A 16,220-nucleotide genomic window follows, 5' to 3' on the forward strand; every position below is an offset into this window, starting at 1 on the left:
CTCATTCAAACTCCATTCACAAACTTCATATAAATGATCACAGCTTCTCAGTTCTGGAACCCAAAGTATGTGAATCTATCCCCTCTACCATATGAAATTATACCAAGTATTCTAAATTCCGATCGGCTCATGAATGGCAATGTACCAAATCCACCATTTGCAAATGTACCTTGATAAAAACATCCAATATAAACTTTCCTCACTAATATTCTTTCAGAAACTTAACTAATGTTTTGTAACAATCGCTTCTCACATCTGCAATCCTTATTAACTTACTAGTTTAACTGTTTTACCAACTTTCTTTCTTTAATTCTCCCACCTTCATAGGTTCATAGGTGTGTACTAGGCTAATGGCCCCAGAGACTTTACAAGCCTAGCCCACAGAAGTGCCCTGGCATCGTGCCACCCGACTTTAGTTCCCAGTGCTTCTATCAAGTAGAGCCACTGCAGTGATCCCCAGGGTAAACTTTCTATTTCCCATCCACTCACCAAGATTTCTCTTGAAGAGGGCCAGTGAGGTGCTCTGCTTGAGATGTATGGAAAGTCTATTCCAGAGCATGGGCAGTCTCTGGGTTATGAACCTGTCCCTCCAGCATGTTCTGTTGATTGTGGTAATGAGACTGAGGTCTCTGGAGTGTGTGATGTGGAGGGATTTGGATTTCTTTAGATGTAGCATTTCTAAGAGAGCTGGATCAGACATGGCTTTGTAAGTCAAGCAGAGATCGCCTCTTAGTAGACGATATGAAACAGAGAATAGTTGGATTTTTTTGAGTCTGTCTGTGTAGGACATGTGTTTAAGGCCTAGGATCCTCTTTGTGAGGTACTTTTGTGGCCTTTCCAGCCGTTGCATGTGTCTAGTAAGGTACATGCCAAATGGGACATTATACTCGATGACTGGCCTAATGAGGAAAGAGTAGAGAGAGAGATGATGACCTCTTTCTTCCTGGATGCAAAACCCTTGGTAGTGAGATGTGCCACACAGAAGGACTTTCTGACCACAGTGGCAATGTGGTGGTCGAAGGAGAGGTTGCTGTCAACCTGTGTCTCCAGAGCTCTTAAACAACTATACTTAACTCTTCTTTCCTACCTTCTCACGTCAGTGTTTTATATGTAAGTAATCAGTATTTGTAAGAAACTACAGTTAAATCATTTATCGGTCAGTGTACATTTCTCTTTTTTTCTTGTCTATATGTATTCATTTCAGTTACCCAACTGATTTTAACCTGTATATTTTACTGTTTCAACTCAATGGTCCATTGAACTCACAGCCCTAAACAAATTTACATAAATAAGAAAATAAATATGAACCAAAGTTTTAGCTGGGAGAGCTCATGATGACTATTTGAATTTGTTTACCAGGATAGGGCACTGATTTCAATGGATATTTTTTCAGAACTAGCTTGGGTTAAAAAAACATATAACAATCACAACAGGTACTGTTTGCAATGAATAAAGAAAATACTCGAATACATAACATTAAATACAAAAACTGTTAAACCATGTTGAAATGGGGTAGCATTAGACCAGATCTTTGTACAATACATGCAGTAATGAGGCAGGATGAGGACTGAAGGAAAGTGAGTTTCAGGCTAGCTGGGATGGGTGGGAGAAAGTGAGTAGTAGGTTGTGTAAAAGAGGAAGATAATAAAGAAGTTGGTTATTATTGGTGGGCTTTTCTTGCCCTATAGAAGTGGACATTGGTATAGTTAGTATTTTGCAGGAGAATTTGAATTTTAGATATTTATTAAGATGTGTTTTTGTGTGGCAGGTGAAATAGCGTAAGAGTTATCCTGAAAGAACAGTATGCTAAGAGTGTTTTGGAGGTGAAAAGAATGTCGGATAGAGTGATGTTTATGAAGCTGGAAATTGATAGTGTAATGATGAATGTTGTTAATGCATATGCACCACAGGTTGGGTGTGCGATGGATGAGAAAGAAAAATTTTGGAGTGAGTTGGATGAAGTGATGATGACTGTACCCGAGGGTGAGAGAGTGGTGATTGCAGCAGATTTCAATGGGCATGTTGGTAAAGGGAACAGAGGGGATGAGGACGTGATGGGTAGGTATGGTGTTAAGCAAAGGAATGCAGAAGGTTAGCTGGTAGTGGATTTTGCAAAAAGGATGGACATGGCGGTGATGAATATGTATTTTAACAAGAGGAAGGAGCATAGGGTGACATACAAGAGTGGAGGAAGATACACACAGGTGGATTATATCTTATGTAGGAGGGCCAGTTTGAAGGAGATTGGAGACTGTAAAGTGGTGACCAGGGAAAGTGTAGTTAGGCAGCATAGGATGGTGGTTTGTAGGCTGACGTTGGTGATCAAGAAGAGGAGGAGGAGTGTAAGGGCAGCACCAAGGATCAAATGATGGAAACTGAAAAAGGCTACTTGTGAGGTGGAGTTCAGGGAAGAGTTAAGACAGGCACTGGGTGGCAGTGAAGAGTTACCAAATAACTGGGTAACTACAGCAGAGCTAGTAAGGGAGACGGCTAGAAAGGTGCTTGGTATGACATCTGGACAGAGGAAGGATGACAAGGAGACATGGTGGTTTAATGAGGAAGTACAGGAGAGTATACAGAGAAAGAGGTTGGCAAAGAAGAAGTGGGATTGTCAGAAAGATGAAGAAAGTAGACAGGAGATGAGGTGCATGGCAAAGAGACAGGTGGCGAAGGCTAAGGCATATGAAGAGTTGTACGTAAGGTTGGACACTAAGGAGGGAGAAAAGGACCTGTAACGACTGGTTAGATAGAGGGACCGAGCTACGAACAATGTGCAGCAGGTAAAGGTGATAAAGGATAATGATGGAAACATACTCACAAGTGAGGAGAGTGTGTTGAGCAGATGGAAAGAGTACTTTGAGGGGTTGATGAATGAAGAGAATGAGAGGGAGATAAGGTTGGATGATGTGGGGATAGTGAATCATGAAGTGCAATGGATTAGCAAGGAGGAAGTAAGGATAGCTATGAAGAGGATGAAGAATGGAAAGGCTGTTGGTCCAGATGACATACCTGTGGAAGCATGGAGGTGTTTAGGTGAAATGGCAGTAGAGTTTCTAACCAGATTGTTTAATGAAATCTTGGAAAGTGAAAGTGAGAGGATGCCTAAGGAATGGAAAAAAAGTGTTTTGGTACCGATTTTTAAGAATAAGGGTGATGTGCAGAGCTGTAGTAACTACAGAGGGATTAAACTGATCAGTCACAGCATGAAGTTATGGGAAAGAGTAGTGGAAGCTAGGTTAAGAACGGACGTGATGATGAGTGATCAGCAGTATGGTTTCATGCCGGGAAAGAGCACTACAGATGCGATGTTTGCTCTGAGAGTGTTGATGGAAAAGTACAGAGAAGGTCAGAAAGAGTTGCATTGTGTTTTTGTAGACTTAGAGAAAGCATATGACAGGGTGCCCAGAGAGGAGTTGTGGTATTGTATGAGGAAGTCGGGAGTGTCAGAGAAGTATGTAAGAGTGGTACAGGATATGTACGAGGGTAGTGTGACAGCGGTGAGGTCTGCGGTGGGAGTCAAAGATGTGTTTAAGGTGGAGGTGGGATTACATCAAGGATCAGCTCTGAACCCTTTCTTATTTGCAATGGTGATGGACAGGTTGACAGACAAGATCAGACAGGAGTCCCCGTAGACTATGATGTTTGCAGATGACATTGTGATCTGTAGTGAGAGTAGGGAACAGGTGGAGGAGACCCTGGAGAGATGGAGATATGCTCTAGAGAGAACAGGAATGAATATGTGTGAATGAGAGGGAGGATAGAGGAATGGTGAGGATGCAAGGAGTAGAGGTGGCGAAGGTGGATGAGTTTAAATACTTGGGATCAATAGTTTAGAGTAATGGTGAATGTGGAAGAGAGGTGAAGAAGAGAGTACAGGCAGGATGGAGTGGGTGGAGAAGAGTGTCAGGAGTGATTTGTGACAGACGAGTACCAGTAAGAGTGAAAGGGAAGGTCTACAAGAGGGTAGTGAGACCAGCTATGTTATATGGGTTGGAGACAGTGGCATTGACAAAAAGGCAGGAGTTAGAGCTGGATGTGGCAGAGTTAAAGGTGTTAAGATTTGCACTGGGTGTGACGAGGGTGGAGAGGATTAGGAATAAGTATACTAGAGGGTCAGCCCAGGTTGAAAGATTTGGAGACAAAGCCAGAGAGGCAAGATTAGGTTGGTTTGGACATATGCTGAGGAGGGATGCTGAGTATATTGGGAAAAAAGATGCTAAGGATGAAGTTACCAGGTGACAGGAAAAGAGGAAGGCCTAAGATAAGGTCTATGGATGTGGTGAGAGAGGACATGCAGGTATTTGGTGTGACAGAGCAAGATGCAGAGGACAGGAAGAAATGGAAACAGATGATCCGCTGTGGCGACCCCTAACGAGAGCAGCCGAAAGAAGATGACAATGATTAAGATGTGTTTTTAATCTGATTTGATCTGTTCATAGACTACGAAGTACGATTTTTTATGTTTAGGGAGATGAATTCTCAGATTTATTACATTTACATAGACAGAGGTGTGTGTCTGTGCGCGCATGACTTGTTTAACACACACACACACACACACACACACACACACACACACAAACACTTGTCCAGTTTAAGAGGGACTACCCCCCATTACATTTTTTTCGATCGCTTACACATTATGATTATTTTTAATTATTTTATAGGGCGTGTGGGGAACATGGCACTCCAAACTATAGTTTATTATCTGAGAAGAGTAAGCCCCTTCTGCTGAAGGCGGTCATTTCAATTACCTGCACCTGGTCTGCTATTAAATATTGCTCCTGTATTACTTGTAGTAACTACGAATAAGACAAAATGTTTTAAATCGATTAAAAATAATAATGTGTCCGAATACAGTTGGAAAGTTTTGGATCACTATATCTTTTTCTGCCAACGAACTTTTCCTGAATAAAATATAGACAGAAAATAGCCATACAATACTGAATCGACACAAAATAACGACGGTAATAATAATAATGATAAATCAGTGCGGACTGTCAGCAGTACCTTACCTGCACCACTTCTCCTGAAGAGGTAAACACTACAATTCCCATAACCGCTTGCAGCGCACAATCCATTTTAGGCAGGGGTGCCGCCAACATTAAGTTTTCTGTTAATGCGTTTTTCTTCAAATTTAGACGAATTAAGGACCGGCATTTATAATATCTGAAGTGTACGTCTTTATTGTAAAATAAAAATTATTTCCTGAGCTAGGAATGGTGAAACTGATATGTTAGTTACTGCTCAGTGGCACATCCTAGATGACAGTTCATTCGTCCCTGTGGAGAGTACTGAAGGCCCTCATAGTCCTTGTGTCATTGGCAAATGACCGAAGATGTCTCTTACTTGTAGACTGTTTTCCCGGTTATTGCTTGGTAAGTACTGCCAGGGATACTGCGAGACTGAAAGTATATTGGGGTAATAGTTGACCTGCTTGCTTTAAACTTTCTTTTAAACCATAGTACTTTCATGCCCTTTTTAGGCCATAATGAACTCTGAATTGATGCCCCCTTCCCCAAATAACTAGTATGAGTTTGCCTGAAGTGTGGAGCATTCCTACATTCAGCATGTTCTGTGTAAGATGTTTGCAGAGCAACGGATACTCCTGCAGTTTGTTTTTGGATGTTTTATTATACATTCTACTTGTGATGCACATAGCATTCAACCTTCCATCTCCAAAACGAGGAACACTAGCCTTCATAATGTGAAACAAATGGGCAAAATGTAGAACACACTGGTGGCTTACTAACAAGGTCATAAGATGGTTAAAATACGATGGTTTTATTTATGAAAAAATATCCTTTAATGAAATAGTGATTAATTTCTATTTACCATGGATATGAGTTAAAAAAACTTCCTTAACAGTGAACGTGTGACAGACCCTTTCAACGTGGAACTTCGAGGAACATGAACTTAAGACCCCAAATGAGGTACGTTCCTTGTAATGAGGTACACTCGAGAGGTATGTACACCATCATTACCGTGACGACTCGTTTACCCACCTGGCAGAAAACTACTGTGCCCTTTGCACCTCCAGAGTATTATGTGCTGGTGTTCTCAGTCGGCAATATTTAGGGAGGCATTGATTATTACTTAGATTAGTAGATTAAGTCTGCATTCATTTAGGTGACGTGTCCTATGCTGATCAACATTTCGTGCTGAATTTGCTTCTGCTATGAAGCACCGATTTCCGGTGGTATGCAGTCGTGTAAAGTTACTGTTTTTGTGTTTTAAGATTTGGCACGTTTCCTTTCTTATATTTAATGAAATCAGTCAGTTGCATTCTTGCATATGGAACCGTTTCATATAGGACAAAGTTGCAACACCAGAAAGAGTATTACTCCACCCCTTGACCCTCAATGTCAGGGTCTGATTCCTTTTGTTAGAGATAATGGAAGTAAGTTATCAGGTAGTCTCCTCAGATGTCATTGATTTTCAAGGAGGTCCCAGATATTTTGGTTCAAAATATGGCATTTAGCCCCCTTCCAAAACTGGTGATTTGGGTAGAAAAAGGGGTGGGTTACACTTAAATAATGACAGTAATTGGAGTTGCACATTTTTACTTCAGAAAATGTGGTAATTCACATTCTCTTAATCTGTCAACATTTCAAGTTAATATTGCTAGTGTTTTAAAATGTGTCACAAATATTCCTGGGTTTGCCCGAGGTAAGCAGAGAGCTAGATAAATTATGAAAAGTCCTGGGGGAAATGTGGTTCAGCAGTATTTACTGAACATAGGGAACAGGTATGAGCTGTTGCAGTTCTAGGTTATTAAGGTTTAAATTATCCAGTTGAGGAAAAAATTTAGCAGTGCAGTTTGTTTCTTTTTAAGAAATAATTATTAAAGCAGAGTCTTTGGATTGTTTTGAAAGCATTACTATTAATGTAGTTAATTGAAGTTTCCTATGGTTCTTGCTCCAAAATGTGTAAGTTAAATCTTGTACATGCTTTCTTGTGAGTTGTACAGTGCTGTTTGACCAAAAAGGCAACATAGTGGGGTTGCAGGTTATGTATATATCTATGTGGGTCATTAGCTGCTGTTTAAAATATTTACTGTATTCATACAGTGTGTCACTGTATTGATGTAATACAGAAGTAAGGCAGTAATCCACTTGCCTGTAATATTCCCCAAATCAGTAATAGTTTTAAAATGTTTTTTTAAAAACCTTTGTGCACCTTTATTGAATTATCACTTGTGACATAGGCACATTTACATTTATGTAAAATGAATCCAACTGTATTAACACGTTAAAATTAGCAAACATTATTTTTCATATATGTTGTTATATACCATATAACCTAAGCAGCATTACACATTATTTATATTTATTTATTTATTGACATTTGTTAACTGGGTTTGTCCTACTGAGCTTGTGGCCCATTTTCAGTGGAGACCTGAAGAGAAAAGCTCCAGTAGTACATTTTTAAACAAGTAAAATTTTAAACAATATTGATATAATAGCAGTTATAGCAAAAAGATTCACATATGTTGGGTTATATACATAAAGTTAAAGTTGCATTAAAAAGAAGCTTTGTAACATAATTTTACATTGATATAGTTCAATAGGTCAACAATAAAGTTTTTTTGTTTGTATAAAATTATGCAAATGCCTAGTAGACACATTGGAGAGAGAGGTGTAATGAGGTATTAAGTATGGTCCTTTTGAGGGTATATAAAGGGAAGGAAGACTAGGTGGGGTAACCCCATCTTAAAATACTTAAAACTCCTTTTAAACAAGAAGCATCAACCATCAGTTATGACATAAGCATTCATACATTCATATAAACGAAAACAAACCACACCAACAGGATCCTAGTTGCAAGCATTTTACATCACAAACCATACTGACACACTCCCAGTTGCAAACATTATACATCAGTTATTATCTACCCATTCATTTACAGTCAAATATTATATAGCTCACTTAAGTCCTGCCTTCTTTTAAACCTCATTCCTCCCCTGTATGTATTGTTCCTACGATTCCCATGTTTTCCTATGTAGTTTGTTCCTACCCTTTTCTAAAGATCTCCATTCCAGTTGTTTTATATCTGTTACTATACTCACTATTTCTAACATAGTTGGTTTAGATTTCCATTTTCTAGTAACTGCTTTTTTGGTAGCCACCATAATTAGTTACAGCAAGGCCTAACCATGTCTAGGCAATTCTGATTCTGTATCATAGCTCAGAAAAATCATCTCCCTTGTCACATCAATCTGCCCACCCAGCATATCTGACAGTGCATCCCGCAGGGAGTAATTAAAATGTTGGTATTTATTCATGCAGAAAATGCCTTGAATAAGAAAACATACGTTAACATTCACTTTCTGAAAGGAAACCTGTTGCAGATGTTTACAGTTTTTTTAAATACATGTAATATAAACTTTTTAGTTTTTATCTGAAGTTGTTTGGCTTTACACAGATGTTTGTGGTTTCTTCTGTGCAGCTTTACATTGTCAACACCACAAAATCTTGGTTTGGTTGCATTTGCCAAAAATTCAGATTTAGGCCACACACTTTCTAATGTCTTCTGTTTTCCTGCTGTGTCTTCAGTTGTAAATTTTGCAGTTTTTTGCATTTTCTATAAATTTATATTTCTGTCTTGTCAGCATTTCATTTATTTTATATTGTTTTCCAGGTGTTTGTATCATAGTTCATTGATTCATTCTACAGTTGTCCCCTTAATCCAGTTCATGGCCACAGGGGAGATGACTGTATTCCAGAACTCACTGGGTGCAGTGTTGAGGAGTTCTTCAAAAAGGATCAACTCACTCAGTCTCACAGCAGACACCTGTGGGCATTTTGGAAGAATATTTCAGCTACATCATATCTTTGAGATGTGGGAGGAAACTGGAATATTTGGCAAAAACTCACACAGACACTAGGAGGATTTGTAGAGTCTACACAGGAAAGCATCCCAGCTAAGCTTTAAACTAGAGAACCAAGCACCATGAGGCAGCATAACTGGTCACTTACTCTTATAGATTTTGCTGTAGCTCCTAATACTGCTTGAATAGCTCTCTGCGTTTGCCCATTAGGTTACAGATAATGCGGACTGGACGTTGTGTGTTTTAAGTCTCACTGAACCGTACATCTGAATTACTGACTTTTATATTGCAAGACATTATCATATATGAAACATCCTTGTTTTTCTGCCTTAGGAGTGAAGACTTCAGTGCACTGCTCACACATTTTGTGTCTCTTAGTCTGGTTGTTTTGTTGTGCCTGGAATAATCACATGTACACATAGCTTTGTGGGAACAGCTTTTTTTAATAAAAAATCTGAATGTCCAGTCAGGTAGAGGGGTATGTATGCTGACATATGTTTGGACTGGTGTTACTGTATGTGCATTTGAAAACTTTTGCAGTGCTTGATTTGTTTAGTAAGTATTTATGATTTAAATGTTTGTTTTTTTGCTTTTTATCTTTAACTTTATTATTCTAAAGTATTAGTAATGTATACTGTTAATAATCTGTCTCAACTGTTTGATAACTTTTATTTTGTCAGCTGTAAAGTCTTGGACACAGCTTATTTATTCTTTGAAAGTAAAGTGACCCATTTCTGTCCTTATCGATTTTCATTCAGTCCAGTCTTTAATTATAACACCTATCAGAGCTGCATTTCTAAATCCTTGTCAGTTTATTGCTGGCATTTTGTTACAGTTGTTGCTGTCATTTTTTAAATTGTATAATTTCACAAACATCTCTAATTGGTTATTCTTAACTCTGCATCCTTTTCTGGTATAGTTCTTCTCAGCATATCCACTGTGTGTAGTTTCATGCCTGTCAGTATTTTGTTTTCAGATTATGCTTTTGTAGTGTAATCTGCAGTCTTGAAAGTGCTTTCTACAAAGAATTTTAGTGCTTTGCAAGGCTTTCTGATCCGTTTCTGTCTGAGCTCATGTACAGTGCACACATATTCCATTAAATTTCTAAAATCTGTTCACTATTGCCATAAGTTGCCTTCTCTGTGAGCCTGTTTGTGCATCAGTAAATGCTGTTGGCCCAAATACAGCTGGTGTTGCCTCTTGTAGGATCATAGCATGTACACCCTTGTGACTGCCATCTACTTGCTGGAGAATTAGCCTGTTCACATTGTAGTGTCTAAATGTTGATGCATCTGTAACTAATTTCTCGTGTATTTCAAAAATCACTTTTATTTCTACTCTGTTTTAGTGATACAGGTATTTCAAAATATTGGATATAAGATACTGTACCATTCATAGAAACATCTGTAATTAGCCTGCATCTTGGGGTTGGTATTTGGATATACTTTGTCTTGATCGTTTTATTCATATGGTGTTAGTCTTATTATAAATTGAGTATTTCATACTAAAACTTATGGTGTGTCTATTTAGCAAGTGTATCAGTTTTGTTTCATGCTGTTCTTTGTGTCTGACCATATACTGTTTTGTTTACAACACCATCTGGCTTTCACTTCTGCATAAACTGTAACACATATGATGCTGATAAAGTAACAAGTGGAAGGTTCAAGAGTCTACCTTCCTAATTGCATAGTAAACATATACAGTTTTGAGCTTGTTTCATTTGACTTTATTTGCCAGTGGTGTGCATTTAGTATTAAAAAGAGCTTTTGGCATTTTGGTGACAACAACTTCTACTTTAAGCAGTAAATAGTACTCCTTTTTATTTTATGTAGGTTTTGTGGATTATTTTTGTGTAAGTCTTATGGATTATTCAAATGTGAGTTATGTCTTGCTTTCACAGTATTAGCAGTAGCCTTCCATTTACTGGTTCTAACTGCTTCTTAATGACACCAGAGGTTTCCATTTGCTTTAGTTCCTGATGTATTGCTTCTGGGATGATGTATCACTGGCATAGCATCTGTATTATTTGTATGTTCTTTTTTATGGCAAACTTCTTAGGCTTGTAACTAAGTCAGCATAATTATGTATGGTATCTTTGCTATGGCTTTGCACAGTATCTGAAATGTCTGTGTGACTGCCTGATTGTTTTTATACACATGCAGTGTATGGTTTTATAATGTGAATTTATTTTGCCATTCCTAGCGTCTTACAAGCTAGATTATCCAAATATTAGTACTTGTTAGTGCTTCTTTTACTGGTTTAAATGTCACAAATTGAAAACATAATTTTGTGTATTCCGTTTGTGTATTTGCATATCTGTGACCTAATGGCCACATCTGGTGGCTAGAATGTTTAATAGTGAGCACACAGCTCTCTAAGTATATTTTAACCCAAATGCATTTAAGGTGCATTACATATTGTACCTGCACCTACTGTAAATTCAGCATTTTTCCTATTAATTCTTAGCACATTTCCCCCACAATGTTAAATTCTTGTCTCATTGCTTCTGATGCTTTAGATGCATATTTGTGTGTTGCTGTATTTGGTCTTGTTAGTTCAGTAGGGCTCACAAACAAAACAAATTTGTTTCATAATTTATGTTCAACAACATGCTATTGCATTTGCGCACATATTCTGTTTACTTATCTTAGAAATTTTTAGCACAGATTCTGCAAGTCTGATTAAATGTAAGACCAGGCTGCCTCTTGTGCTTGCAGTCACTGACTTCTACAGGACATTTGCAGTTTAATTGCAGTCTCTTCTTTTGGCTTCATTTTGAATTTTTGCATGGCTGTATTTTTCATGTCTGTTACTTTGTCAACTTGTGTGACTTTGTCATTTTTGACAGCATGACTTGCATTTTCTCTTGTGCAAATCCTGACTATATGCTGGTAAGCTCACTTGCTTGTCATGTTTCCATAACTCTTTGTAAGTTCATTTATATTTTCCGTACTAGAAGTTAGAACACTCCTAGCAGATAGGAGAATAATTATGTTTTATTTCTTGATACCTCACATCCTTGTCTTTCCAAGATTAAAACAGCTTGTGTGGCAGTTAGTCTATGAGCTGTTAATGAGTTCCTTCCTGTACAGAGCTTGATTATGTCACCCTCCATTTTACTATTGTGCAAGTCACCTGGGCTGAGTCTGAACAAAGTCCATGTGGGTCAGTGCTGTACTGTGGCTACAAATGCAAACACAGCAATGAAGCAGTGAAGTGAACATGTACATTATAATAAATATGATACTGAGTTCATATATTTTTAAATGGCAATACTTTTGTATACATATATTTTTAAATTGTACTTGAAAGTCTAGTTTACAACAGAAATACTGGTCTAGTTCTAAAAGTCATTTTCCCATTTTGTATTTGCAAAAAAATGTTTGTCACAGCATTTTTTGGATCTTTACTCCTGACGTCACCTAGGTATAGAATTTTAACTTTCAGACAGCATGTGGTTTAGCTAATATATATATATATATTTTAAAGAACAGTAAATGCTGTATATGTCATATTTAGAATGGCAAAATGCACAGTGTTTTGCATCAGAAACACTAAGACTTGAGACAGTCTTGTTTGTGTTAAACACTTGTATGACCTGCATTTTTATAAGGCTGAATTCATGCCATAACAAATAAGAATAATCTGAGATTCACTTAGTAGTAGGTTACTACTACTTTGTTTCATATGTTGGGGCAGTCTCCCCACAAAGTTGCCTGAAGAACAAGAAATACATGGTGCATTGTGTACTATTTACTTGAGTGCTGTGTTTTATCACAATTAGAAATATTCACACTTAATAACTGCATTTTGTAGTTAACTCTGATTGTTAGTTTGCTTATCGGGCGAGTGAGCTTATTGTAGCTGAAGAGTCTCATACACGAGTAAAATGACAAGCACATATACAATGAATACAAAGATATAATCACAGAAAGAAAGTATATTAAGAGTCTGAAAACACTAGAATTGCAATAGTGAAATATTAACAAATAAAAAACATATGCACACATGCAGATAAATGCAGGTCTTTACAGAACAACTCTTATGCAGAGGTCCTGTCCCTTTTAAAAGAGGTGTATTAAAGTAAAGGCAAGGAGTAGGACTGTATTGCAAAATCCAAGAAAGAAAGATTGTGTGAAGATTAGTTTTCTAACCTGAATCTCTAAAGCAGGTACATTTAAAGACTTTAGCTTTTTTTCAGAGTCTAAGTGTTTGTGATATGGCTGTATTAGTTGGAAGGCTGTCCCATAATGCACAAGACAGTGTTTTATTTTATTTTTTTGCTAGCAAAATGTTTATATTTTCTGTTCTCTTCTGGAAGTTTGCCCTACTCCTTAGATTTGATTTTGAAAGGAGCAACTTCAGTATTGTGTAGTAAACTGCCCCTTCTTATGAAATTGGCACTAAAATTAAGAGACTAGCATTCACAGCATGCTTGCACATAATTAATAAAAACAAATTCACAGCATGCTTGCACTGATAGTAGTGTAAGAAGGCAGGACTTAAGTGAGCTATATAATATTTGACTGTAAATGAATGGGTAGATAATAACTGATGTATAATGTTTGCAACTGGGAGTGTGTCAGTATGGTTTGTGATGTAAAATGCTTGCAACTAGGATCCTGTTGGTGTGGTTTGTTTTCGTTTATATGAATGTATGAATGCTTATGTCAGAACTGATGGTTGATGCTTCTTGTTTAAAAGGAGTTTTAAGTATTTTAAGATGGGGTTACCCCACCTAGTCTTCCTTCCCTTTATATACCCTCAAAAGAACCATACTTAATACCTCATTACACCTCTCTCTCCAATGTGTCTACTAGGCATTTGCATAATTTTATGCAAACAAAAAAACTTTATTGTTGACCTATTGAACTATATCAATGTAAAATTATGTTACAAAGCTTCTTTTTAATGCAACTTTAACTTTATGTATATAACCCAACATATGTGAATATTTTTGCTATAACTGCTATTATATCAATATTGTTTAAAATTTTACTTGTTTAAAAATGTACTACTGGAGCTTTTCTCTTCAGGTCTCCACTGAAAATGGGCCACAAGCTCAGTAGGACAAACCCAGTTAACAAATGTCAATAAATAAATAAATATAAATAATGTGTAATGCTGCTTAGGTTATATGGTATATAACAACGGTTCTACCTGACTTCGTCGACAGCGCAGAAGACCGACAGCGGAATTCGGAGCTCCAGAAGATCGAAAACGAAGAAGACCGGCCTTGAATCGCGGGTTGCAGAACATCGACAATGCAGAAGACCGACACGACGGATGACAACACCAACGCCGAGGATGCCGACATGGGGAAAGGCTGTGTGAGTATGCGGTAGACGGACGTTGGTCTGAGGCAGGTAAGTGTGGAGATTGACGGTCTGTGGGGATAGGGGTGGGTTAAGTGAGTTAGGGTTAGGGAGGCGATAGGGGTGGTTAAGTGAGTTAGGGTTAGGAGCGATAGGGGTGGGTTAAGTGAGTTAGGGTTAGGGAGGCGATAGGGGTGGGGTAAGTGAGCTAGGGTTAGGGAGCGGTAGTGGCGAAGTAAGTGAGTTAGGGTTAGGGAGCGGGTAGGTAAGTGTGCGATAGTGACGGACCTTAGGGTTAGGGTAAGGTTTAGTGTGGGCTTGTAAGGATTTTGGTGTGCTTGTGTTGTGTGTGTGGTTTGTGGAATGGGGATGTGTTTTGTTTTTAATAATTGTTATTGTGGTGTGTGCAGTGTATGGGGTTTCGTGTTTGTGTACCGTCGGTTATTTCGTTGTCGGTTATGTGTGGTTTCGTGTTTATGGACTGTCGAATATGTGGTGTCGGTGATGTGGTTGTCGGTGTTGTGTGGTTTCGGCTATGTCAGGTAGAACCATATATATATATATATATATATTTTAAAGAACAGTAAATGCTGTATATGTCATATTTAGAATGGCAAAATGCACAGTGTTTTGCATCAGAAACACTAAGACTTGAGACAGTCTTGTTTGTGTTAAACACTTGTATGACCTGCATTTTTATAAGGCTGAATTCATGCCATAACAAATAAGAATAATCTGAGATTCACTTAGTAGTAGGTTACTACTACTTTGTTTCATATGTTGGGGCAGTCTCCCCACAAAGTTGCCTGAAGAACAAGAAATACATGGTGCATTGTGTACTATTTACTTGAGTGCTGTGTTTTATCACAATTAGAAATATTCACACTTAATAACTGCATTTTGTAGTTAACTCTGATTGTTAGTTTGCTTATCGGGCGAGTGAGCTTATTGTAGCTGAAGAGTCGCATACATGAGTAAAATGACAAGCACATATACAATGAATACAAAGATATAATCACAGAAAGAAAGTATATTAAGAGTCTGAAAACACTAGAATTGCAATAGTGAAATATTAACAAATAAAAAACATATGCACACATGCAGATAAATGCAGGTCTTTACAGAACAACTCTTATGCAGAGGTCCTGTCCCTTTTAAAAGAGGTGTATTAAAGTAAAGGCAAGGAGTAGGACTGTATTGCAAAATCCAAGAAAGAAAGATTGTGTGAAGATTAGTTTTCTAACCTGAATCTCTAAAGCAGGTACATTTAAAGACTTTAGCTTTTTTTCAGAGTCTAAGTGTTTGTGATATGGCTGTATTAGTTGGAAGGCTGTCCCATAATGCACAAGACAGTGTTTTATTTTATTTTTTTGCTAGCAAAATGTTTATATTTTCTGTTCTCTTCTGGAAGTTTGCCCTACTCCTTAGATTTGATTTTGAAAGGAGCAACTTCAGTATTGTGTAGTAAACTGCCCCTTCTTATGAAATTGGCACTAAAATTAAGAGACTAGCATTCACAGCATGCTTGCACATAATTAATAAAAAATTCTAATATGGTTATGGAGTTTAGCAAGCTAGGTAGATGGCAGTTGTCTCCGTGTAGAACTAGCTCCTGATAGTAGTGTTAGCTGATTTATACCCCAGACTTGTATTATATACCCTAGTTAGTCCTAAAACCAGCACCACAGTTCAGTGAAGTAAACTGCAGTCCTCGGTGGTTACCATGCTTGTCTATTAAAAATTTGAGTAATATCTCTCTCTTTCTCTGTACCATCCCATGTCAGTATATGTCATTGATTAAACTGAAAATATCTATGAATTAAATAATGCTGTCTACGTGTCCCCATAAATAAGTTTGCTGTATGGCAACTACCAAACCTAATTCCTTGAATAATATGCTATATTGGAGGTTTAATTATACCTTTATGGACACTAGGAAGTCTGTAAAAGAGTGGTTATTGAATACTCCTCTTCTCATTCTTTTTATAGTGAAACATTTAACCCCCTTTTTAAGTCTAATTTATTTATTCTGACATAACATTATGAATTATTCAGATGCTCGTGTAAGCATTTATTCA

At 37.6% G+C, this 16,220-nt stretch overlaps 1 protein-coding gene across 2 annotated transcripts in view; it reads left to right on the forward strand.

The window, feature by feature from the left end:
• The first annotated feature begins 5,163 nt into the window (after positions 1 to 5,163).
• Positions 5,164 to 16,220, forward strand: part of SUCLG1 (succinate-CoA ligase GDP/ADP-forming subunit alpha) — an 833,973-nt gene continuing 822,916 nt past the window's right edge. The window contains exon 1 of one of the 2 annotated variants that reach the window (XM_044080064.1): positions 5,164 to 5,375. In XM_044080064.1, coding sequence (XP_043935999.1) covers positions 5,262 to 5,375 — 114 coding nt within the window. In that variant the 5' untranslated portion in view covers positions 5,164 to 5,261. The remainder of the gene's footprint in view (positions 5,376 to 16,220) is intronic. The other variant, XM_044080063.1, reaches the window with a different exon arrangement.

Source organism: Protopterus annectens, chromosome 8.part0 (genome assembly GCF_019279795.1).
Source record: "Protopterus annectens isolate FY-2018-M chromosome 8.part0, PAN1.0, whole genome shotgun sequence".
In the NCBI taxonomy this organism is placed as follows: Eukaryota; Metazoa; Chordata; order Ceratodontiformes; family Protopteridae; genus Protopterus; species Protopterus annectens.